The sequence below is a fragment of the Giraffa tippelskirchi genome, chromosome 11, assembly GCF_054371585.1.
Source record: "Giraffa tippelskirchi isolate mGirTip1 chromosome 11, T2T-mGirTip1v1.2.pri, whole genome shotgun sequence".
In the NCBI taxonomy this organism is placed as follows: Eukaryota; Metazoa; Chordata; class Mammalia; order Artiodactyla; family Giraffidae; genus Giraffa; species Giraffa tippelskirchi.
The window spans coordinates 11,331,202-11,356,361 of NC_137285.1; the positions used below are offsets into that span (position 1 = coordinate 11,331,202).

A 25,160-nucleotide genomic window follows, 5' to 3' on the forward strand; every position below is an offset into this window, starting at 1 on the left:
CGGGGGGTGGGGGTGGGGGTGTGTCTAACAATGTATTTTTAAATTAACTTCTGGCATTAAAAAAAAAAAATCAGAGGCTACTGCTTAGAAATGCCTTTTCTGGAAAAAAAAAGAAAATCTCAGCATCCAGATAGCCTGGGCCTCCATGTCTTCAAAAGATGAGCAGCAGCGCCCCCTATAGATGCCTATAAATGGCAGAGACAGTCTCCGGCCCCCACCACTCCCAACTGTCTTCCAGCCCTCACCACCTCAGTGTCAGTTGCCTCTTTTCATCATACTTGGGCGGTCGCTTCCCTTTTTTTTAGTACAGTTTGGAGGAAAGAGGTATTTGTGGCCAATGTCTGTTAAAACATAGGGGGAGGGGATGAAGGCAAATGAGAGTTTCAAGTAAAACTGAGGAGGGGAGGGTACTAATTCTCTGTGAGAGTTCTAGGAAATTTAAACATCCACGTTTAAAATGCTGTGTTTGTGCTGAGAGTGCAGCTTGCTGGCTTCCGTCATGGCCCACCCAACTTGGGTAGGCATCTGCACATGCGGCCGTGGTCCTAGTCACTGTTGGCTCCTCCGACAGTTCCCCAGGAGTGTTTGCGCATCTTTTCCCCCAGCTTAGAGGTATAGAACCCAAGATGTGGCCTCCAGCTGGCCTGTCTGGAATCTCTGTGCTTCCTGGAGGCTCATCATGGGAAAATGGGGACAAGGAGAGGCCCAAAGCCTGGCCTCCACCCAACCCACTGGGATGCTGCAATTCTGGGTGCAACTCCATCAGGGCAAAGGCTTTGCTGTTCTTCCTAAGGGGGCTGACCCGGGACAGTGCAGAGCAGGGAAGGTGGGCCCTGACCACTTAGGGCTCCATCCTGAATGCTCTCCAGGTGCCATGTGTAACTTTGTGGTCTTACTGGACCCCTCAATGTGGCAAAGTCCAATCATTGTGGATTTTGCTTTTTGTTTTTCAGAGCTTTGTTGTTGTAGTTCAGTCGCTAAGTCGTGTCCAACTCTTTGTGACCCCATGGACAGCAGCACACCAGGCTTCCCTGTCCATCACCAACTCCTGGAGCTTGCTCAAACTCATGTCCATTGAGTCGATGACACCATCCAACCAACTCACCTTCCATTGCCCCCTTCTCCCCCTGCCCTCAATCTTTCCCAGCATCAGGGTCTTTTCCAATGAGTCAGCTCTTTGTATCAGGTGGCCGAAGTATTGGAGTTCCAGCTTCAACATCAGTCCTTCCAATGAATATTCAGGGTTCATGTCCTTTAGGATTGACTGGTTTGATCTTGCAGTCCAAGGGACTCTCAAGAGTCTTCTCCAGCATCACAGTTTAAAAGCATCAATTCTTCGGTGCTCAGCTTTATGGTTCAACTCTCACATCCATACATGACAGCTGGGAAAACCCTAGTTTTGACTAGATGGACCTTTGTTGGCAAAGTGATGTCTCTGCTTTTCAATATGCTGTCTAGGTTGGTCATAACTTTTCTTCCAAGGAGCAGCTTTTCTCTTCCAATCCTTTAATTTCATGGCTGCAGTCACTGTTCAAAGTGATCCTGGAGCCCAAGAAAATAAAATCTGTCACTGCTTCCACTTTTTCCCCCCAGTTCGAGACTGGTTCCACCATGCACCATGGTGATGGGACTAGATGCCATGATCTTAGCTTTTTCAAACGCTGAGTTTAAGCCAGCTTCTCACTCTCCTCTTTTACCTGCCTCAAGAAGCTTTTTGGTTCCTCTTCCCTTTCTGCCAGTGGTATCATCTGCATATGTGAAGTTATTGATATTTCCCCTGGCAATCTTGATTCCAACTTGTGATTCATCCAGCCTGGCATTTTGCATGATGTACTCTGTATATAAGTTAATAAGCAGGGTGACAATATACAGCCTTGTCATACTCTTTTCCCAATTTTGAACCAGTTAGTTGTTCCATGTCAAGCTTAGCTTCTTGACCTGCATTTTTAAAGGTAGGAAATGTACATCAGATATATGTTTATATATCTGATTTCAAAACAACTGTAGCCCATATTCTGAACTCAGGAAGAACCAGCCAACCCACCAATTAGTGGCATTAGCTAGAAGCCCATGATGGGAGGAGGATCAGTTGCCCCACTGCAACGGTTGTGATTGCGATATTATTAATTTTGTTACTTAAATCAATTCAGGCCTAACACTGGTCTTTACCTTACGGGGAAAAAAGAAATGAACAAAATTCATGGCTTCGATGAGCTACTGATATATTTAATACATGAAAATAAATACATGACTATTAAAATTTTTAAATGTCCACCCACATATCACCCAGATCCTCATGTTCCCGGCTGGTCCACACATGGTGCCTGGGAAAATTCCTGAGGCCTCCAGATTCAGCTGGAAACTTATCCTGAGCAGGAGCTTGGCTTGAAGGGAGGGAGGAAGAGCCCTCCAGGTTGGCGGTCACACCATTTATTCACACTTGGCGGTGAGACAATGTTGTGGGTGTGATGGAGGAGGTGGGGGCACCCTCCTGGGGGACACCCCCTGGGTTGGCACTGATACGCCACGTGGCCATGACAGGACTGGATACAGGTATGTCAAGGGTTGACCCTCCAATCCATATCAGTGGGGAAAGCAGGGAGCAACCAGAGGTGGTCAGAGACGGGGCACTGCCCACCCTCGCTCTGTCTGTGCCCAGGAGGGCTCCACTAATGCTGTGTGGTCCCCCCAGAGGCCTGCCCACCAGCACCATTCTCTGAAACTCTGCCCCTTGCTGTGACCCCATGGGCACACCTGCAGCAAGGACCAAGAAACTCATTTCCAAGGGGGCTTTGTTTTCTGGGTAGCCCTGCCTTGTCGGGGGGTAGTTGGCATTGAAACACTGATTGAGCGAGCCCTGGGAGTCACCAGGGGGCTCCGGAAGGTCACCCCTGATGGGGCAGGCCTGGGATCTTGGGGCCCATTTGTGCAGGGGCTACTGGCAGGTGGGTGACCTGTGCTGGGGACGTTAAGGTGGGTGAGGGAGTGGGAACGCTCCCTCCTCAGAGGGCGTGGAGTGTCTAACCCATCAACGGACAGCCTCCAGGAGCTGGCCACTGCCCTGTGCTCTGTCTTTGGGAGGTCAGCTGGGTGAACGGCTCGCACTGGAGTCTCCCTGGGGCGGGGAGAATGGCTGCCCCTAGGGGTAGCTGGGGGTGTCCAGAAGAGGGCGTGGAGCTTTGCAGCATCACCCCTCGCCATCCACTTGGCCTCCCAGCCGGCACCCTCCTGTCGGGAGCCAAAGAGAGACTCATCGCAGTAAGAAGGAGTGTGGCTGATCAGTCTGGGAAGGGAAGAGAAACAATGAGCTGGGGAAATAAGCCTTGTAAACTTTTCTCATCACCCCCACCCCCGGCCAGGCCCCTGCAGCAGCAGAGGACTGCCTGTAGATCCCAGAAGTCCTTGTCTCCCAGCGTGGTACCCACAGGGAAGCCACAGCCCTCATGTACCACTATCCCCAACTCTTACTATTTTTTCCCCTGCAGAGCATCCAGTCCCCCTGCATTCTCCCTACTCCATCCTGGGCATGTGCCCAATTTGCATATTGCATATTGGGCATGTGCCCAATTGGCCTGGGCCAGGTCAATTTGCATACCCCATCTTCCTGACCACACTGACTGGCTCAAGACTAACCACATGACCCATTCTGCCCAATGGGAATCTCCCTTAGAATCTTTGCAGAAACTACTAGGAGAGAAATGTCTTCCACTGAGTGCTGAAGAATGGGCAGGAAGGATATAAGGGCAAAAGAACTGGTGGCCATCTCACCTGGAATGTGTGCGGGAAAGAATCCCAACAACATTTTGAGCCCCTGTTATATGAGCCCCAAATGCCCTTTGTCTGCTGAGGCCCGTTTTGGCTTGTTTGCAAGCCCAATTCTTCTGTTACTTGCAACCAACATTAATATAACCTTAGCCTTCAGAGCCTTAACTTTTTCTTTTAACTCACCACTTCACCCTCTTCCTAGTGGCCCTGTCAGCCAAACCCTCTGCAGTCATGTGGCCCTTCTAACTGTATTTGAAATTGCACAGCCAAGCACCTGGCATGTAGAGGGTGCTGTGACCTGGCCACACTACCAGAGTAGCTTTTAAATTTTTTGAATATTTACTCAGGGCTTTTCATGTATAGGCCTAGGACTCAGCTTGTCACTTGTGTTATCTCATTATTTCTCACAAAACCCACAGGATGGCAATATGATAATCCCATTTTATAGACAAGAAAACTGAGGCCCAGGGAGGATAACAAGGAAGGTATAGACAAGATTCACATCCAGCCCCCAACTCAAGGGCCCAAGCTCTTGATCACTAAGTCAGGCTTAAATGCCTTCAAGGCCTCTCACCTTTAACTAGATTCATTCAGCATTAAAAAAAAAATTAATCCCACAAATATTCATGGCATATCTATGAGGTGTGAGGTCCATGACTTTTGGCCAGAACCAAAAGTGCTCCCATTCCCAAACTGCAAGTCTTTGAAAAGTCAACATATTGGCCACTTGATTTAGCTGTTAAATCCCAGACTTGGTTGATACCTAGGGCTGTCTGGTACCAAAGTTTCTGCTCAATAGCATCTCTACCTCTTATGCACCTTCTAACTTGACACCCTCTACCTGTCAGCATCCAGCACAAAATTCCAACCTCCAGGACAGCATAAGGTTGACTGGTGCCTCCCTGTCATAGACTTCTTCTGTTACTGCAGCCTACAGTGACATCAGTACTTTCAGCCATGTTGTAGATGTCAGTGCTGTTAACGTCAACCCGAGCCTGCCCTGTGCTCCATGGGAATTGTCAAGTAGACGTGACAATAACGGGGTCTTGCTTTTATCTCTGTTGAATTTTATCTCCTTAAATAGGCACTATTCCCACTCTGAATTAGTGTATGTGCCTTTTGGCTCAGAATGGACCCCAAATAGGACTGGCTAGTTATTAAGGACTGAATTGCCTCCTCCCAAAATTTGTGTTTAATTAAGGTTAAATGAGGCCATGGGCTTCCCTGGTGACTCAGTGGTAAAGAATCTGCCTGCAATGCAGGAGACCTGGATTTGATCCCTGGGTTGGCAAGATCCCCTGGAGGAGGGCATAGCAACCCACTCTAGTATTCTTGCCTGGAGAATTCTATGGACAGAGGAGCCTGGCAGGCTATAGTCCATGGGGTTGCAAAGAGCTGGACGCGACTGAACGACTAACACACACACAAATGAGGCCACAAAGGTGAGGCTCTAATCCAATAGAATTTGTGTCCTTGTAAGAAGAGGAAGAGGCACCAATAGTGTACACACTCAGAGAAAAGTCCATGGAGGACCCAGGGAATAGCTGGCCATCTGCAATGCAAGGAATAGCTGGCCATCTGCAACTCAAGGATAGGCTTCAGGAGAAACCAACCCTGCTGGCATCTTGACCTTCGACTTTAAGCCTCCATAACTGTGAAAAATCAAATTTATGCTGTTTAGGCCTCCTAGTCTATAGTATTTTGTATATATAACAAACCTGATGGACTAATATACTAGTCTTCCATATCTCCGTTCGAGACACTGATGACAATAAGATAGAGCCCTGTGGCCTCCCTCCAGGCTGAAATTAATTGAAATAATCTAAATAATCCCTACAAAATAATCACTGGCATTAGATTCCGTTTTTCTAACTTGGTGAAAATGCAGCAAGAACCATTTTCAAAATGACTTGCTTCAGTTTGGAATCACCATATCTATGTCATTTGATGGATCAAGCACACTAATAATCTTATGCAAATTGCTCTGTGATTTTGGATAAATCAAGGGCTTCCCTGGTGGCTCAGAAGGTAAAGAATCCTCCTGTAGTACAGAAGACCTAGGTTCAATTCCTGGGTTGGAAAGACCCCCTGGAGAAGGAAATGGCAACCCACTTCCCTATTCTTGCCTAGAGAATTCCATGGACAGAGGAGCCTGGCAGGCTACAGCATATGGGGTCGCAAAGAGTTGGACACAACTGAGTGACTAACACTCTCTCTCTGTTGGACATATCACCTCACCCCTCTGGGCCTCAGAAGTCCAGTCTAATGCCATTACCATTTATTTATTCCTGAGTGTCAGGTAACTGTGCCAACCACTGTACATGTCTCACCCCCTTAAGTCTTCTTAATATCCCACTAGGTCCCACCTTCCACTGTGAGGAAACTGGGGCTCAGAGAGGTCAAATTGCTTGCCCAAGGTCACATAGCAGGTGAACGGCAGGTAATCTCCCTATCCTATTACCTGTATTTGTTCTTCTTCCTTGGTGTGAGGGTTGGGGTGCTGCCACTGGAGGAGGTAGACTCACAGCTCCCATTGGCCCCCAAGGCCTGTGACACCCCTGTCCCCACTCCTCTGGTTCTGTTGGCCTTCTTCATCCATGGTGGGTCAAAGTCTGGTGGTGTGGGCCGGGTGCCTGCAGGGCTGCCAAACAAAGTCTCATCCACGTATGATGGCCTAACCTTGACCCGGAAGCCACCTCGGCTGCGGTGCTGAACGTGGAGGGTCTGCATTCCGCTGATGGCCAGCTCCACCATGGTCTTCATGCTCTCCGTAGTCCTGGGTGACAGCAGGGGTGCTCTGCTTGCCAGGCCCTGCCTCCAGACCTCCCTATGAAAAGGGGTCAGGGTGGCAACCATCCGTCATCAGAAAAGACTGGCAATTGCTTAAGTCCCCGTCCCCAGGGCAAAAACGTCACATTCTCCCTCAACCAGTCTTCCTCAAAGGGGAGCTGGCAATCCCAGGGAACATTTCAGAAATTTGACATTTTTTGAGTTGTTGTAATGATAGGGTGGGCGTCCCTGGTGGCTCACATGGTAAAGAATCCACCTGCAGTGCGGGAGACCTGGGTTTGATCCCTGGGTTGGGAAGATCCCCTGGAGGAGGACATGGCAACCCACTCCAGTATTCTTGCCTGGAGAATCCCCATGGACAGAGGAGCCTGGCGGGTTACAGTCCGTGGATTCGCAGTCAGACACGACTGAGTGACTGAGCACACAGAAATGACGGGGACAGGGGTGCTACAGACAAATATTTAATGAGTAAATACCCATTCCTAGCTTACTGGTGTGTGCCCAGTCAATATTTATGGAACACTAGGGGTATGAAGAAGAGATTTTGGCCTGTGCCTATTCTGGCAGCAAACAGAAAACCAACTATGCTGGTGGGGGATGGGGGAAACAGGGCAGGTTTCTATATCTTGTATATATTTATGGGGCAGGAATAACAACCATCATTGATCCCAAGCCTACCTCCTGCAAAGAGCTTTACAAGCATTGTCTCATTTCATCCTCTCAACACTCCTGTGAGGTAGCTCCCATTATGTTCATTCTACAGATGACAAAACTGAGGCTTCAAAAGGTGAAGTCACAAGCGTCAGTCACACCTATAAAGCTAAAACAGTGGAAATTGAATTTGAACCTGATAAAGGTCTAAAGCTCGTGCACTTAACCATTCCACTACTAGGGGATCACACCCAGTCCTCCAGCTGCCCCACATTCACCGATCCCCAAGTCCATGTCCCGTAGATATCCGATGTACCCGCATTATCGAGTTATTTTCCTACCTGAGCATCTTGGCTCGCTGACGTCGGTCGCTGCCCTCAGCGTCCCCTGCTCCCAGGCCTGGACTCCTTTGCGGGAGCGCTAGGGCACCGGTGGCGCGCGCCAGATATCCGAATCGGCGGCTCTGAGTCCCGGGAGCCGGGGACTCCGGGAAGTTCTAAAGCCGCCCTCAGCCCCAGGCCCAGCCCGGGGCACGGCGCGGACCAACTCACAGAAGGCAGCCAGGCCTTAGCGACGTGTGCTCCGCCCGCGCGCGCGCGCGTCTAACAGCAACCCGTGAGTGACAGGGTGGGGCGGGGCGGCCGGAACCATTCACTCCTCGGGGGTGAGTTAAGGCCCCCGATTCCGGACGCCCCCCTGGAGTTCCCCAAAGTTTCGGAAGGGGGACCTCCCGCGCCCTCGAGAGGCGTGTGTGCGTCCACGTGGATCAAACCTCCGGAGGCAGCAGAAGGAGCGGGAACGCCGCCGGGCCGCGTGGAGGCTTCCCCCCGCCCCCGCCGCGCTGTTGGTACGTCCCCACAGGCTCCGCCCCCTCCCGTTTCCCGGCGCCGGGGCCCGCATGGCTGCCGGCACGCGCCCGGCGGCCGCACCGCGGTCCAGAGCTACCATGGCCCAGTGGAAGAAAAAGAAGGGGCTCCGGAAGCGCCGGGGTGCGGCATCCCAGTCCCGCAGCAGCGACTCGGAGGACGGCGAGTTTGAGATCCAGGCAGAAGATGACGCCCGGGCCCAGAAGGTAGCTCCGCGCAGCGCCCGACAGTTCCCCCAGCTTGGGAGCGGGCATGGCTGAGGATGGGGAGAGATCGGCTGGCCGGGGGGTCAGGGCAGGACCTCCGGCCTGAGCACGTGTCTCAGGACCCTCCACACCCGGGGTCCAGACGTCAGAAGCCTAGGTGCTGGGTAAGCTGGGGGCCTGCGGGCCTTCCTGGCTGACGCTTGGTCTAGCGCTCCTCATTGGCTTCTTCCTGGCCAGGGGGGGCGGATCCTGGTTTCCATTCGTCCAATGAAAAGTGCGGGTGCTGAACATTGGACTTTTGAGAGTTTGGGGGTTCTCGAGAGGACGAATTAGGAGAAGGCTGCACCTCGTGGCTTTGAGACAGCGACGCCCCCAAACCTCTGGGAAACTAATAATAAGTTAAACTCGCGTCTGTTGATCGCTTACAGTGTGCAGGCTCCGCGCTAAGAGCTTTTGTAAACCTTATCATTTAATCCCCACATCAACCGTGCGAGCTAAGTACTTATCCTCATTTTCCAGAGAGGGAAGCAGAAGCCTGGAGGGGTGCAAGACCTTGACCAAGACCTCATAGCTTGTGAGTGGGAGAGCCAGGATTCAAATCCAGGACTGTATGGTTCCAGGCCCTGTGCTGTTTCCACTACTGAGTGCCAAGTGTATGAAAATGGGGAGGGGGGGCGGCAAGTGTGCGCCCCAAGGAGCACAAGAGCTGTAACCTGTTCCTGGCACAGAGAAGACTGGGTATAATAGATGAATGAGTGGGTGTTTATACGAAGAGAGCCCTCTAGGCTCCTCAGAAGTAGGGACCAGATGGGGACCTTATTCCGTCTCAACCGAGCCTCACACAGTAGGCACTCTATAAATACGGACCAAGACACAGCCATGTGTTCAAGTTCAACACCTTGTACTGGCTGTGGGAGTACACGTGGGAGAAGTTGCTTAACCTCTCTGTGTGTGCCTCAATTTCCGCACGCATAGAAATTAGTTGATTCTGTGTGCCTCAAACACTGTGGAAAGGAGAAAATGACAGTGTTCAGACATTCTACTCTTCAGTAAATATTGCTGCAGCACCAGTGTGTTACAGGCACTTTGTTATCATGTATCTAGAGCAGGGGTAGGTTGGCAAACTTTCCCTGTAAAGGACCAAATGGTAAATAGTTTAGGCTTTGCAGGTGGGGAAAGGTCACTGTCTTCTTTGATTTTGTTGCAATCTTTTAAAATTTAAAAACCATTCTTACCTCAGGGACTGTACAAGGCAGGTGCAGCTCTGACCTGGAGGGTTGTGTTGGACCACAGAGGAGCACATAGGAAAGAAGATAGACTCTGAAGCCAGGGTTCAAATCCCTTACTGGCTGTGTGACTTTGCCAGGTCACTTCACCTCTCTGTGCATCAGTTTCCTTCTCTGTAAAAGAGACTAAATGATAATAGCTGCTTCACAGTGTTGTTGTGAGGAGTGAGTTAATTTATATGAACGCTCAGCAGAGCACCTGGCTTATAGTAAGTGCCATATAAGTTTTAGCCATTATTATGAATTAGTGTTTTTCTAAATGTTATTTCTGAGAGGAATAAGACAATGCTGTAGTCCAAAAAGACTCCCCAGAGGAGGTGTCTGGGTTTGATTTTGCTGTGCTAGGATAAGTGGGTGGCAGAGAGAGGAAGCCAGGAATGAGAGAGAACAGATCTGGGGAGGGGTGATGGATCAGAAAGGGGGTGAGGGAGAGGGGTGCAGGACAGATTGGAAAAGTCTGGTACCTCATTCTTAATAGATGTTTTGATTGGCTTCCCAAAGTTTTGAGGGCTCTGAATGACTGGTCTGGATGATAATGGATGATAATGATAACCATCTGAGCACTGTCCTAAGCTTTACACACACCCATTTAGACTTCACAACACCCTATAAGACATATGCTCTTGTCATCCCCATTTTCGTGATTCGGGAACACAGGCTCTGGGCAAGGAAGTCCCTGGCCTGATATCTCACAGCTGCAAGTGACAGAGTTGAGACTGAAACACAGGCGGTCTGTCTGCAGAGCCTACTGTCAGACCCTCTGCCCTATCTTTGTCCAGTCAAAGGAGAGCCCTTTAGCAGAGAAGTCACATGATCTCACAGGAGCATCAGCACCTTGAATGAGGGCAAGTTGGACGGGCCTGGCAGCAGGACAGCCCCCCTCCCTGCCCCCAATGGTCTGACTGTGCCTGGAGTGATGCTACCTCTGTTGCTCCTTCCCAGCTGGGACCTGGCAGACCCCTACCCATTTTCCCCACCTCGGAATGCACCTCGGACGTGGAGCCAGACACGCGGGAGATGGTGCGAGCTCAGAACAAGAAGAAGAAGAAATCAGGAGGCTTCCAGTCCATGGGTGGGTGAGCCAGGCATCTGGGAACTTTGGTGGGGGGAGCCACAGGGGGTCATCATGGCCTCCGTGCTCTGTTCCAGACTCTGCACTGTGGTAGGTTTGGGTGAATGGAGGCAGCAGATAATCTCCAAGCCAGTCATGGCCTTCTTATGGGGGCAGTGGGCCTGACAGAATGAGAGAACAGTTAGGGCAAGACTGGGTGATGCTGTTGCAGGAACAGGCAAAGATATCTGGGGGTTGAATGGTAATTAGACATGTGTATGCCAAAAAGCACTGTAGGCTAAATTAAAGTAAGTGCTATATTGGAATGTATTTGCAACTGTGGGACAAAGGGCTAATAACCTTAATATATAAAGAGCTTTTACAAATCAATAAGAAAAAGACAGTCACCCTGATAGAGAACTGGACAAAGAAACAAGTCATCTCCTCCCGTCCCTAAATACTTCCCACCTGCCTCCAAGAGACGCAGGACCCACCTCTGCCTAAAACAAACCCAGTTTCTCAGTGTCATCCCAGGCCCTGTCAGTGTTCAGACCCCCATTGTCTCAGGGCATTATGTATGTACATATATAGGTATTAGTTGCTTAGTCATGTCCGACTCTTTGTGATCCCATGGACTATAGCCCACCAGGCTCCTTGAGATTCTGCAGGTGAGAATACTGGAGTGGGTAGCCATGCCCTCCTCCAGGGGATCTTCCGGAGCCAGGAATCAAACCCAGATCTCCTGCATTGCAGACAGATTCTTTACACCTCCGAGCCACCAGGGAAGCCCACAGCATTGAGTGTTCATGTCAGAATCCACATGCAGTTCACACCCCACAATCAGTAAACTTGTCTTCTCAGGCTCTAGTAATCCATCAACTTTGCTCTATTGCTTTTTTTTTTCTTGCTGTTTATTTGTTGATGAGACAGTCATTTGTCCCGTGTAGTTTTCAGCTATGTGTCATAGGGGCTCCTCCAGCCCTCTGGCCATTCCTGTGTCTTTCCCAGGCCTGAGCTACCCAGTCTTCAAAGGCATCATGAAGAAGGGCTACAAGGTGCCGACACCCATCCAGAGGAAGGTATGGGGCGGGGAGGCTAGTATGGGTTAGAAGGAGGGGATGCCAACCTGACCCATCCATCTGGCCACATGACATTCTCCTTTTGTCCCAGCAATCATGTCTGTTGTCCCCTCTTACTCTGCCCAAGGCCCCACAAACTTGCCCATTTCACAAGTGGAGAAGAGTCTGACCCAGCAGGGCAGATGCTTGACTCGGGGCCTCTTTGCCACTTAAGCTGCTCCTTGCTCAGTCCCTGCCCCGACAGCTCAGAGACACCCCATCATCACCTATTACCATCTCATGATCATTGTCCTCAGACATTTTGCCAAGAGGGAGACAGCGTTTCTCTGGGGTCCTGAGGAGGAGGACCAGACGGGGAGGTAGAGCTTGGCTTAACCAGAAGAGAGGTGTCCCAAAGGTAGAAAGAGTTGGGGGTAATGGGCCGCTCATCTCTGGAGCTGTGCACACAGGCTTTAGCAAGAGTGGGAGCAGGGCTGGGAGACAGGCCCCGCCCCTTCCACTGAGATGCCCCGGTTCTCCCCTCGGACTTAACGCTCCAGATCACATGGTCCGTGGGTGCAGGAACTGACCCACCCCTGCCCCGCTCGTTCCCCTGCAGACCATCCCGATGATCCTGGACGGTAAGGACGTGGTGGCCATGGCCCGGACGGGCAGTGGCAAGACCGCCTGCTTCCTCATCCCCATGTTCGAGCGGCTCAAGACCCACAGCGCCCAGACTGGGGCCCGCGCCCTCATCCTGTCGCCCACCCGAGAGCTGGCCCTGCAGACCATGAAGTTCACCAAGGAGGTGTGTCCGGGCGGGGGGACAGGATGGCTAGACTGAGCTGGGACCAGTCAGCGAGGCCTGAGTGGGCAGGGTCAGCTCCCACTGTGGCTTATGCTCAGTTGCTCGGTCATGTCTGACTCTTTGCGACCCCGTGGGCTGTAGCCCACCAGGTTCCTCTGTCCATGGAATGTCCCAGACAAAAATACTGGAGTGGGTAGCCATCTCCTTCTCCAGGGTATCTCCCCCAATCAGGGATCAAACCCTCCTCTACTGCACTGGCAGGGGATTCTTTACTACTGAGCTATCAGGGAAGCCCCAGCTCCCATCACCAGCTCTCAGTCTCTCTCTCTCTCTGTCTCTCCGCAGCTGGGCAAGTTCACTGGCCTCAAGACTGCCCTGATCCTAGGCGGGGACAAGTAAGAGCCCCCTCAGTGCCCTGCGTAGTGCCTGCCTGGGCCTCCCCATCAGATGGACAGAGCCTGCGCTGCCTGTTAATAACAGCAACGTCTCCACACATTCCTGAAACACCAGCAAGGGGAAACATACAGTAAAATACAGAAAGAAATTTCCCACACAACTCAGACGCAGGTTCTGGTGTTCCTAAAGGAGAGCTGGAAGCACCCAGGGTCACTCAAACGGGTTGCTTAATTGTATATGTTTTAAGATGGTTGATTTTGGGCTGTTTCAGGTGGAATGCACAGAAGTCAAGGGATGTTTGTGATAGCTCAAATTTACAAAATACTGTATGTTTCCTGATGCACTTGTATCATACTTTTGAGGTTACAGGCACCACACTTGTTTTACAGATGAGCCAACTGAGGAAGTGATGGGCCCAGAGAGCCACGTGGTGGTCTGGAAGTAGAGCTAAGATTAGAGTCCCTGCCCCTGTCCCACATTTTCTCCCTCAAAGGGCAGCCCCTTCTTTATCCTCCCACGAGGTCACTGTCACCAGTCACTCTTGATTCTCACTGAGAGACTGTTTTGCTTCTCGGTGCTCTTTTGCCTACATTACAAGTTATTATCTCTATTGTTGCAGTTGTCAGAAATACCTCCATAAGCTGGACCTGGCCCAGAATTCTGCCTCCAGGCTCCTACAGGTGTCCCGAGGTGTTTTCAGAGGAGAACTAAAGTTAGGGATGTATGCTTAAACGCTTTGAGAACAAGGAAACCTGCTTCCAGGTGGAGCTGGGAGTTCCAGGGTTAGCTGCTAGGTGGTGCTGTGGGTCAAAGGCAGTTTTGTTTCGATCTGAACTGAGTGAATGAGATGGATTCTATGGTTGAGTCCTTCTCGTTGGAGAACTTTGTTGTTATCAGTCCTTTTGTATGTTTGAACTTGTAGCCCTTGTCTGAGCAGTGATTTTGCCTAGTACCTCAGCATTAGCTTTTCCCCAGTTCCAAGCCTGGGGTCAAGGTGTGGGACTCATCTAGGCATCTGGAGATGGGAAGGGAGAGAGACAAAAGAAACCTGTTCGATCAAGCTGACAGACATCCCCTCTTCTTCCTAGGATGGAAGACCAATTTGCAGCCTTGCATGAAAATCCCGACATGTGAGTTTGTGGGTCGGGGATGAGGCTCTGGGGTCCCTTCCCCCACGGCCAGGGCCTGGGGGGTTGAGAGGGGGGCTGTGCTGGTGGCCCTGGCCCTGGGTGACCTGGCCGGCACAACTGCTTCCAGAATCATCGCTACCCCTGGCCGCTTGGTGCATGTGGCTGTGGAGATGAACCTGAAGCTGCAGAGTGTGGAGTACGTGGTATTCGATGAGGCCGACAGGTAAGGCTTCACGTGCATTCCCGGGTACTTGTGTCAGGGTTGGCCAGGAGGGACCTACTCAGCCCAGATTGAAGCAGTGTTTTCCCCAAAGTGAGCCACAGACTGCAGGCCACGTGAGAGCTGATGGGGCTCCCTGGACCAACAGTTCTCCTTTTGTATGACTTTTAGGAATATTGAAAAGAATAGTTAAACAACAAACATACAATTTCAAAGAGATAAAAAGTAGCGCAAGGCTGAGAGCACAGGCGGGAGCCAGACAGGGAGTGGGAGCTGATCCCAGCTCTGTGAACTTGGGCAAATCCTTGAGGGTCCGTGGACCTTGGTGGCCTGCCTCAGCTACAAAGTGGGAATAAAAGAGCACGCACTTCACAGGGGAAGTTTTATTTATATAGAGCCATGCCTGACCCAGAGTGAGGGCTGCTATCATTTATGTGAATTTGTAGGAAACAACAGGGACCTCGCTGGTGGTCCAGTGGTTACAATTCTGCACTCCTAATTCAAGGAGCATGGGTTTGGTCCCTGGTCGAGGAACCGAGATCCTGGATGCCACACAGCGCAACCAAAACAAAACAAATCAAAGCATAACTGAGACCAGGCCCAACATACCAAGGTCATCATTGCTTAGGATGAGGTTGTCAAATAGAGAAAAAGTGAGTTGAATTACGGAAGCACCTGTCCAGGTGATAGAGAGCGATGAGGGCAGGATGACATGTTTGGAACTCACTGGAATGGAAGCCCCTCTCCTGACCCTGCCCTGCCCTCTGCCCTCTGCCCTCCCAGGCTCTTTGAAATGGGCTTCGCAGAGCAGCTCCAGGAAATCATCGGCCGCCTCCCCGGGGGCCACCAGACTGTCCTGTTCTCTGCCACACTGCCCAAGCTGCTGGTGGAGTTTGCCCGAGCCGGTGAGGGGGCCTCAGGAGTGGGGTTGGGGGCTGGGAAGCTCATCATTACCTGGGGGGAGAGGGGGTCTTGACTCTCAGCAACTCCCCGCCCATCCTCCTCCATTGCCCACCGCAGGCCTCACGGAGCCGGTGCTCATCCGGTTAGACGTGGACTCTAAACTCAACGAGCAGCTCAAGGTGAGGCTCCACCCATGACCCTCCCCCGGCCCGCGGGGCCAGGACCCCGCGAGCCAACCCAAGTAACCCATCTCTCCGCAGACCTCCTTCTTCCTGGTGCGGGAGGACGCCAAGGCCGCGGTGCTGCTCCACCTGCTGCGCAACGTGGTGCGGCCCCAGGACCAGACGGTCGTGTTTGTGGCCACCAAGCACCACGCGGAGTATCTCAGCGAGGTGAGCAGGGACGCCCCCACCCCGCCCTCCTGTCCTGGGGACCAACACCTACTCCAGCGCCAGCTCGAAGCTGCAGTTCTGAATTCGGCCACCAGAGAGCAGCACCAGAGCGGGACTCGGGCCTGGCCAGACCTCTGTCCTTTTTTTTTTTAAATTCTTTGACGATGTCATGAAAAATTTCTGGAGAAGGAAATGGCAACCCACTCCAACATTCTTGCCTGGAGAATTCCATGGACTGAGTAGGCTTCTCAGTCCATGGGGTCGCAAAGAGTCAGACATGACTCTGAAGTGACTGAACACACACACACACACACACACACACACACACACACACACTCACTCACTCACTCACTCACTCACTCACTCACTCACTCACTCACTCACTCTGTCACGAAAAATTTCAGGCATATACCAAAGTCAGAAAATAGCATAATGAACTCTCAGGTACTCAGTTATCAACTCGCACCCAGTCGTCTTGATTCATCTCTAATATTCCTTGCTCCATCCGGGCTATTTTGAAGTGTATCTCAGCTGTCCCATCATTTTTCTGTAGGTTTTTAGTATCCCGTGTGTTTCTCTTTTTTAAATTGAGAAATAGCCTGCATCCTGTAAGCCATATAAAGTGCCCTAATCTTACGTGAGCTGCTTGAGGAGCTTTTCTGCACGTGTACGCCTGTCACCCTCCTGGGGAGGGAGTCCTCTAACCCCCGAGGCTGCCTGGACCCCTCCCGAGTCAATGCAGCCACCTCGGGTCAGCCACACCTGGGGTCCGTTATCTGAGGACGCAGCTCACTGGGTTTCACTCACATGACACATTAACGGTGCTTCCTCCGCATGGCTGCTGGAGTCACTGATGGATAAAACCAAAATCATCGTTTTTGAAGAGCAGTTACCACTTTCAAGTGCTTTCTGTGTTGTGGGTCTTGTTCTCGGCACTATGTGTGTGTATTGGCTCATTTAATCCTCGTAACAAAATTACAGAGAGGAAACTTACTCTCCCTGTCCTACAGAAGAAAGTGAAGGCGCGGAGAGGTTAGTGACAGAGTCAGGGTGAGACTTATGTGTCCTGCAGTGGTGCTTGCGGCCTCCCTGAGGGAGACCTCTCTGCACGTCATCTTTTTTTGACAAAAAACCTTGCGGAGGTGAGAGGTGATACGAGTCCCATTTATACTGATGAAGATACCAAACCGAGGTCACCCAGCTGACTCCAGAGCCCGTGGTCTTGCCACCGTGTCTAACCCCTTCTCCCTCTCTCCGGTCTTCACTCCGAGCAGCTGCTGGCGACCCAGGGGGTAAGCTGCGCCCACATCTACAGCGCCCTGGACCAGACGGCCCGCAAGATCAACCTGGCCAGGTTCACGCACGGCAAGTGCTCGGCCCTCATCGTGACTGACCTGGCCGCCCGGGGCCTGGACATCCCACTGCTGGACAACATCATCAACTACAGCTTCCCCGCCAAGGGCAAGCTCTTCCTGCACCGCGTGGGTAAGGAGCCCACACGGTGGGCTGGACTGGACCCCAGCGGGGGCACCAAGTCCCGGCAAGGACTGAGGGAGCAGGAGTCGACTCCTGCCACTGCTGCTGGGAACCAAGGCCCAAAAAGGGGACCAATAAATCAGATTCTCTAGGGAGCGGATCTGTTAGGCAGCCTCAGACTCTAAGGAGGTGTTGCTTCCGAGTTTTCTGGGCTCCCCAGCCCTGGGCTTCTCTTTGCCATCAGGATCCTTGATGATGCGACCCCTCTTCCCTGCAGTCTTCTCCCTAAAATTCCTGGGGGCCTTTGTAACCTTTGCACAGCAGCCTGACCCGTCTGCCTCCTGCTCCATCAACTGCGGACAGGGTCTCCTGACTCCCTACTTTATCCAGGCAGCCTGTCAGGCCCCAGCCCACCCAGGCCAACTCACTCCATTGCATCTTTCAGGTATAAAAGTAAGGCCCACATGTTGTAGGAAAATTTGAAAATGAAGCAAAACACTTAGAAGGCAGGACGTTCCCCTCCTGAAGTCTCCCACCCCCACTGGTGATGTGACGGCCACGGGTGCTCATCATGTGAGGCGCTGGTCCAGGTGTTCTGCTTGCTCTTTTCACAACAACCCCGTGCAGTGGGCACCAGCCGCACTGGCTCCATTTTACAGATGAGGAAACCGAGGCGGGGAGGTTCAGAACTAGCCAGATGTCACACAGGTAGCAAAGTAGGGTGTCTGGGATTCTTTCTTTTTTAATTATGGTGAAATATACATAAACATACAGTGATCATTTTAACCACTTTCAGGTGTAAGTCCAGTGGCATCAAGTATGGTCACATTGTTGTGTAACCATCACCCACCTTCTTTATCTAGAGCATCTTTGTCTTAACAAACTGAAATCCTGTACCCATTAATCTAATTCCCTCTTCGCCTCCTCCAGCCCCTGGTAACCATCAGCCTACTTCCTTTTTTTTCTTTTAACTCATAAATATGTATGTTATATTTATAAATACAAGTAAGTTAAGTAAGTTCATGTGAGGGAAGCATCTGGTGGGCAGGTTTCTTTCAATTGTCTTGCATATAACTGAACGTTGTTGAGTGGGTAATTTCTGGCTGCCCGTGGCGGGCTGCCCACGGGCGGACCTTTGGGGTGCAAGGGAGCCTCCACCTGGGTCTCCAGCCTCGTCTCCCCGTTGGCGGCTGCGTGCTGTACCCTTGATTCCGTTGTTTTGGGAGGGCTGGCCCTGCGCTTCCCTTGAGGCATCTCAGAACCCCCAAAGGGAATTTCTCGTGTGCTACATGACTAGCAGTGTGAATCAGACCACCACAAACGAAATCTTCCCAACATGGTGACATTTGGTTTTTGCAAGATGCAGAAACAAGCCAAAGTGTCGTGTTCTCCATGGATTTACTTAATACAAAATTAGAATCACACTGGATGTTCCTTTTTAAAAAAAAAAAAAACTTTTTTTATTTACTTACTTATTTGGCCGCACTGGGTCTTGGTTGTGGCACGCGGGATCTTGAGTTGTGGTACGTGAACTTTGAGTTGTGGTACATGGGATCTAGTTCCCTGGCCAGGGATTGAACCCAGGCCCCCTGCATTGAGAGTGCAGAGTCTTAGCCTCTGGACCACCAGGGAAGTCCCCATACTGGCCATTCTTACCTGTAACCTTCTTCTTACCTCTGTACATCATGCATGTTTTTCATTCCTCATCTAAACACCATTCTGTGACAGGGATCAGCAAATTGTCTCTGTAAAGGGTCAGATGGTAAATATTTTAAGCTCTGAAGCTATGAGGTCTGTTACAGATCTCAGCCCTGGTAGCCTGAAAGCAGTCTCAGACAATTTGTAAATGATGGAACACAGCCGTGTGCTGATAAAGCTTTATTTACACAGTTAGGCTGGGGCTGGATTTGGCCACAGACCACAGTGTGCAGCCCCTTTCCTCAGCTGTGGAGTGCCCACCAGGTGGTCATCAGCTAATTAACTGACCCTCTGTCCTTATATCTTTTGATTTCCAGTTTGCTGCTCTTCCAGACAGAGGAACTAGGGGTCCCTGCGGTTGAATCTTTGCACCCTGGGTTATTTCTTGGGGAAAAATCGCCCATAGTGGGGATGCTTGAAGACCCCTGATACCGATGAAGAGCAGTGCCTTGCCTCTATCTTTGTTTAACATTTTATTGATTATTTATTTGGCCGTGTTGGGTCTCAGCTGCGGCCCCCCGGGTCTCCACAGCATCACGTGGGATCTTTTGTTGCGACTCACGGGCTTAGTTGCTCTGTGGCATGTGGGATCTTAGTTCCCTGACCAGGTATCACACCCATGTCCCCTGCATTGCAAGGCGGATTCTTAACCACTGGACCACCAGGGAAGTCTCTCTTGGGTCTTTTTCTGCTGACCTCCCAGAGCACCATGTGGGCTCACAACCTCTCGGGCAGGTAGCCCCAGTGACTCTGTCCTGCCCCCTTCATAGGTGGGACACCGCTCAGTGAGGGGGGCGCCGTGGCATGGCTCTACCCTTAGGGCCGGGCACATGGGACTCGTGTTGGGCTCTGGGGTCCGTTGCCTTTGTCCCCGTCTGACCACCTTTACCCGCAGGCCGCGTGGCCCGGGCCGGCCGAAGCGGCACGGCCTACTCCTTGGTGGCCCCTGACGAGGTCCCCTACCTGCTGGACCTACACCTGTTCCTGGGCCGTGCTCTGACTCTTGCCCGTCCCCCTGAGGAGCCCTCAGGTGAGTAGAAGCTGGGGTGGGCCTGGGTCCCCCTGAAGTTCATGATGTGGACAAGGGATGGAAGAGGGCCACGGTGTCCTGGCTTGGGATTTGACCCCAGGGGAAGATGTCTGTGTTTGAAAGGCAAATAAAGAGCCAGATAAGGGCTTCCCTGGTGGCTCAGGCAGTGAAGAATCCGCCTGCAATGCAGGAGACCTGGGTTCCATCCCTGGGTCAAGAAGATTCCCTGGAGAAAGGAATGGCAACCCACTCCAGTAGTCTTGCCTGGAGAATCCCGTGGACAGAGGAGCCTGGTGGGCTACAGTCCATGGGGTCACAAAGAGTCGGACACAACTGAGCAACCAACACTTTTGCCTAAAGAGCCAGATAGTAAACAGCTTGGGCCCTGCAGGTCACCTGATGCCCGGCAGCTCCTCGCCTGTGCCCTTGTAGTGTGAAATTAGCCACAGAAAATACAGACATGGGTAGAGGGGGGTGTGATCCATAAACCTGTATTTATAAAAACAGGAGGAGCCGCTCGATACGTGATGGTTTCCCTTGTGGGGCTGATCTTAGTGACTCAGGACCCAGAGTGGGGCTGGGGAGGGGCCGCGGGCAGAGGATGGCCTCTGACCGGGGCTCCTGGTGGGCGGCAGGCACGGAAGGCGGGGATGGCGTACTGGGCCGGGTGCCGCAGGGCGTGGTGGACGACGAGGACTGCGGCCTGCGGACCAGCCTGGAGGCGTCGCTGGAGCTGCGGGGCCTAAGCCGCGTGGCCGACAACGCCCAGCAGCAGTATGTACGCTCACGGCCAGCGCCCTCGGCCGAGTCCATCAAGAGGGCCAAGGAGCTGGACCTCGCCGGGCTGGGCCTACACCCCCTCTTCAGTGAGTCCCTGTCCCAGGCGGGCGCGGGGTGGAGATGGTGGACCCCGCAGAACCTACTGGACCTTACGCCTCCCTCCCTCCCTCTCTCCTGCCAGGCTCTCGCTTCCAGCAGGAGGAGCTGCAGCAGCTCCGGCTGGTGGACAGCATCAGGAACTACCGCTCCCGGGCCGTGAGTGCGGGGCCCGGGTTTGGCTGAGCGCCTGACCCCTCAGCGGGACCCGAGCAGGGAATCCTCTCAATCCACTTCTCTAGCTGTGTCAGCATCCCCAGAGCCAAGGTTCTGCTTGTTCCGGAGCCATCCCTGCTGGTGCACAGCACGTTTCCCAGGCCTTCCATACAGATGGATAGACTGGGGCTCATAGAGGGCAGTGACACGCCCTGGGCCTGTTAGAGGAGCTGGCTTTCAACAGCTCTTATCTCCTGACTCCCATTGGGATGCTGCCTGTGTCTTTTGTCTATGGGAGATGCTCACAAAAGCAGGAAAGGCCTGCCAGCTGGTGCCGGGAAAAAAGGAGCTAGAGACTGGCATGGTTAAAAGCACTGGTTTGGGAGCCAGTAACTTAGGTTGAAATCCCAGATCTGGCATGTCCCAGCTGTGTGACCTTGGGCCGGTTACTCGCCTTCTCTGGGCCTCTCTCTGTAATTGTGAAAAGCCAGGAATGAGTGGAAGGGAACTGGGAGGAATACCAGAGAGAGCACACCAAGTGGGGGAGGCTGGAGTTGGGGAGGAAGTGGCCAGTGGATGAAGACCTTGGGTGTCCCCCTCCCCATAGACCATCTTTGAGATCAACGCCTCCAGCCGCGACCTGAGCAGCCAGGTGATGCGCGCCAAGCGGGAGAAGGACTGCAAAGCCATCGCCAGCTTCCAGCAGGGACGACAGGAGCGGCAGGAGGGCCCGGCAGTCCCAGCCCCGAGCCTCCCAGCACTGCAGGAGGAGCAGCCTGAGACAAAGGAGGCGGTGGGAGAGAGCGTAGAGGTGCAGGCCCCACCCTGGGGACCCTGGAGTCTGGCCTGGGGTCGGGGAAAGGAGGGCAGGTCCCAGCAGCCCGTGGGGCTGACCTCAGAGCTTTGAGCCGTTGCTGGGGGTGGAAGCAGTGATTCCAGTCCCACCTCTGACATTTGGGGAAACCAGTGACCCAGCCCCAGCCTCCCCATCTACAGGATGGGGTCATGGTCTCATCAGCCATCTCTTGCCTGAAGCCCAGGGGGCCAGGCGCATTCAGGACTCAGAGTCTTTACGGTGGGTCCCCTGTGGATGACATCACACCCTCAGCAGGGTCTGGGGTGTCACCGCCGTGAAATGCTTCAGTTTCCACAGTGCGCTGTGCTGGTCCCCACGCCGAGGGGACAGAGACAGCCTCTTGTCGGCTCAGGTCGGCTTTTGCTGCCAAGTGAATCTCAGGAAAGTTCATTTCCGGAATCTGGTAGAGGAGGGCACTGCAGCCATGTGACCGCGGTACCTGGTCCTGGGTCCACCGGGCAGATTGAAGACGCACGTGGAGGATTCCCACCGGCCCAGGTGGCCGTGTTGTTGTCATCATCGCCTGTCTCAGCCTGGGGTCCGGGCAAGTGGGAAGGGGCCGAGTTGGCAGCAGTGGAGGCATGATTCAGGCAGGGTCAGGCACTGGGCCTTCATGGCCAAAGGCAAGGCTGGGGAGCCAGGTTGTCCTATTCACCTGGTGGGTAAGGCCCTGGGCCTGCTGTTCTAATGCTTGATTTGGAGAGAGGGTCCAGGAGGCAAAAAAGACACTTGAAGACTCCTGGACTAGTCCACGTCATAGAGAGCAAGGCCACCCAGAGAGGGATGGGGGGGCCTTGCCTTGGTCATGGACCTGGGGGCCTGAGCTGAGCCTGGCACATGGTGGGGCTCACCCTGGTTGGCACCCTGCCTGCCCCCACCCTACCAGTCCTGCCTCTGCTGGTGCTCAGGTCCTGATGAGGACACAGAAGGTCCCAGAAGCTCCTGGCCCTCGACCCCAGCTGGGCTGGCGGGTGGGGAGGCCAGTTTGCTCCCTGGGGGCTGCAGGTGACACTGGGCCTCGGTCTGCCAGGACGTTTTCACAGAAGTTGTCGGCCGGAAGCGGCAGCAGCCAGGACCCCACCGGGGAGCCAAGAGGCGGAGGGAGGAGGCCCGGCAGCGGGACCAGGCATTCTACATCCCCTACCGGCCCAAGGACTTTGACAGCGAGCGGGGGTGAGTGGCTGCTGGTCCTGGTGGGGATGGAGTGGGGTGGGCGTTTGGGCCCCCCTCCCAGCCCCAGGGTGTCTCTCCACCCTCCCTTTGCAGCCTGAGTGTCGGCGGGGATGGGGGCGCCTTCGAGCAGCAGGTGGCTGGTGCAGTGCTGGACCTGATGGGAGACGAAGCCCAGAGCCTGGCCAGGGGCCGGCAGCAGCTCAAGTGGTGAGTGAGCCATGTTTTGGAGGCCTGGGCTGCCAGGGAATGGTGAGGAGGGGCAGGGAATGGGCCTTAACGGAGCACCTGCTGCATGCCAGACCGCGGGCACGCTGCTTTCCTTGAATCCTCCAACAACGTGATGAGGGGTCAGAGGGACACAGGCCCAGAGGGGAAGTGGGCCACCTCCCTCCGCTGCACACTTCCCAACTCCTCCCACAGGGACCGGAAGAAGAAGCGGTTTGTGGGACAGTCAGGACAAGAGGACAAGAAAAAGATCAAGACCGAGAGTGGCCGCTACATCAGCAGCTCCTACAAGCGGGACCTGTATCCTGGAGGGCGGGACCGGAGGGGGCGGGGCCAAGCGCTTTCTATCAGCACAGCCACTGTAGGTGGGGGCGGGGTCAGGGAGGGGCGTGGCCTAGCTCAACCACCACAGCTTCCTATAGGTGGGGGCTAGCAAGGGGGCGGGGTCGAGCAGATTCAACCACCAAACCCCTTTTAGGTGAGGCCTGTGTCCTGGTTGGGGAGGGGAGCATGGTCACACCACAGGAGCGCCAAGGGCATCTCCATGCCGCAAGCAGCCTCCTTAATGCAGCGCCCCCAGCTACCAAAAGTGGAAACAGAAACAGAAAATCGATGATCGTGACTCAGAAGAAGAAGGAACTTTTGACCGTCGCGGCCCAGAGCGAAGAGGTGGGAAACGTGGACGAGGGCAAGGTGAGAGCCTGGGGAGAGTCATCCTTAAAACACAGGCTGCCAAGTAGTACATTTGGTCAACTCAGGGACTTGGTCCCCTTGGCGCGGCCTGGGTCCTTCAGCGGGTGACAGACTAAGGTGGGTAAGGGGTAAAGTGCCCTCCCAGAGACCTGGGAGAGTGGGCTGGGGCAGGCGCCTGACTGCTCCTGCTCGCCACCACCACTTGGTTGGGTGACCGTGGACAAGTCCCTTCTCCTCACTGACCTTCTCTGATTTCTGTCCTGCCAGAAGAAGGTTAAGCTACAGCCTAGAGAATACAGTCCATAGAGACAGGGATTGGAATCTGCCTGGGTCCCCAGTGTCCAGCCTAGAGGAGGTGCTGAAAAGCCTTTGTTGAGTGATTTCTGATTGTGATAGTTACACTTAGGAGGCCTTACTGTGGACCAGGCCTTGTTCTGAACCCTGCACACATAATAACTCATTTACGTCTCTCTGGGACCTTGGAGGTAGATGCTATTCATAATTCACAGGTTGGGAAACTGAGGCCCAGAGAAGTCAAGTCATTTGCCCAGAGCCCACGAGATCACAGCTGGGATTTGAACCCATCAGTTTAGGATAGAGGGTCTATGCTGTTGCCCATTACAGTAGTCGTCTTAAGCTTTATTCAGCAGTTACCACCTGCCAGATGTTGGGGCTTGAACACAGAATGGAAGTGGAGACGGGAACAGCCAGGAGGCTTCTGGGAGGAGAAGACATTGGGAGTCGACCCGGAGGCTGAGCTCTTGGCATCTCTGTCCCACCAGGTGCATCCCAGCCCCGCACCCCTGGCACCCCCGTGAGCCGTGTGCGCTCAGAGCTCAAGACCAAGCAGCAGATCCTGAAGCAGCGGCGCCGAGCCCAGAAGATGCGCTTCCTACAGCGTGGGGGCCTGAAGCAGCTCTCTGCCCGCAACCGGCGCCGTGCCCAGGAGCTGCAGCAGGGCGCCTTTGGCCGGGGCGCCCCTTCCAAGAAGGGCAAGATGAGGAAGAGGATGTAAGAATGTGATGCAGCCCCGCGATTCCTCAGTTGGTCCAGGCGTGGACATCAGCAGCGTTCTCCATGTACCGCGGTGTGCCTGGCCCTGAGTTGGGTGCTGGGGGAGCTCCCTGCAGAAACCGTGGTCCATGCAAAGGAGTGCCACACAGCCACAGAGGGGCGGCAGCTGCCTCTGCCTAAGGCAGGGCACATTTGAGTAGGGTGTTGAAGGGTTCATAGGAGTTTGCCAGGTAGGCCACAACCTGAGCTGGCACCTCGGCTGCTGCTGCTTTTTGTGTGTTCTGGATTCAGAGGTGGTGGCCCCATGGGTTTGAGCCCTGAGTGCCTGAGGCCCAGTGATGTATTTTTAATGTAATAAACCTTTATTGAGCACCTCCAGTGGACCAGAAGCAAAGTCTGCTTAAGGAATTGGAAGGGACAGACCAGAGTGCTGGAACTGCA

The 25,160-nt window shown here is 53.4% G+C and overlaps 2 protein-coding genes and 1 non-coding gene across 6 annotated transcripts; 1 reads left to right on the plus strand and 2 right to left on the minus strand.

Moving 5' to 3' along the window:
• Nucleotides 1-2,205: 2,205 nt before the first annotated feature.
• RITA1 (RBPJ interacting and tubulin associated 1) lies at nt 2,206-7,810 on the minus strand. Of its 3 annotated transcripts, none has more exons than XM_081546385.1 (4): nt 7,548-7,810; nt 7,234-7,312; nt 6,227-6,592; nt 2,206-3,283 (listed from the first exon to the last, which is right to left on the minus strand). In XM_081546385.1, exons 3-4 carry the CDS (start codon nt 6,526-6,528, stop codon nt 2,776-2,778), a joined length of 810 nt encoding a protein of 269 aa, XP_081402511.1. In that variant the 5' UTR covers nt 6,529-6,592; nt 7,234-7,312; nt 7,548-7,810; the 3' UTR covers nt 2,206-2,775. The 3 variants fall into 3 exon arrangements, with proteins under 3 accessions (XP_081402511.1, XP_081402510.1, XP_081402509.1); XM_081546384.1 differs by having other exon boundaries at nt 7,234-7,367; XM_081546383.1 differs by having other exon boundaries at nt 7,234-7,375.
• Nucleotides 7,811-8,095: 285 nt separating this feature from the next.
• Nucleotides 8,096-25,097, plus strand: DDX54 (DEAD-box helicase 54). Of its 2 annotated transcripts, XM_081546380.1 has the most exons (21): nt 8,096-8,278; nt 10,507-10,636; nt 11,624-11,694; nt 12,293-12,481; nt 12,827-12,876; nt 13,966-14,007; nt 14,135-14,230; nt 15,011-15,132; nt 15,248-15,309; nt 15,391-15,522; nt 16,797-17,007; nt 19,592-19,726; nt 20,362-20,592; nt 20,688-20,761; nt 21,366-21,569; nt 22,645-22,787; nt 22,881-22,994; nt 23,208-23,312; nt 23,593-23,705; nt 23,807-23,809; nt 24,488-25,097. In XM_081546380.1, exons 1-21 carry the CDS (start codon nt 8,105-8,107, stop codon nt 24,718-24,720), a joined length of 2,634 nt encoding a protein of 877 aa, XP_081402506.1. In that variant the 5' UTR covers nt 8,096-8,104; the 3' UTR covers nt 24,721-25,097. The 2 variants fall into 2 exon arrangements, with proteins under 2 accessions (XP_081402506.1, XP_081402505.1); XM_081546379.1 differs by lacking the exon at nt 23,807-23,809.
• Nucleotides 18,558-18,630, minus strand: TRNAE-CUC (transfer RNA glutamic acid (anticodon CUC)). Its single transcript has one exon. It is a non-coding gene; the product is annotated as a tRNA-Glu (tRNA).
• Nucleotides 25,098-25,160: the final 63 nt, after the last annotated feature.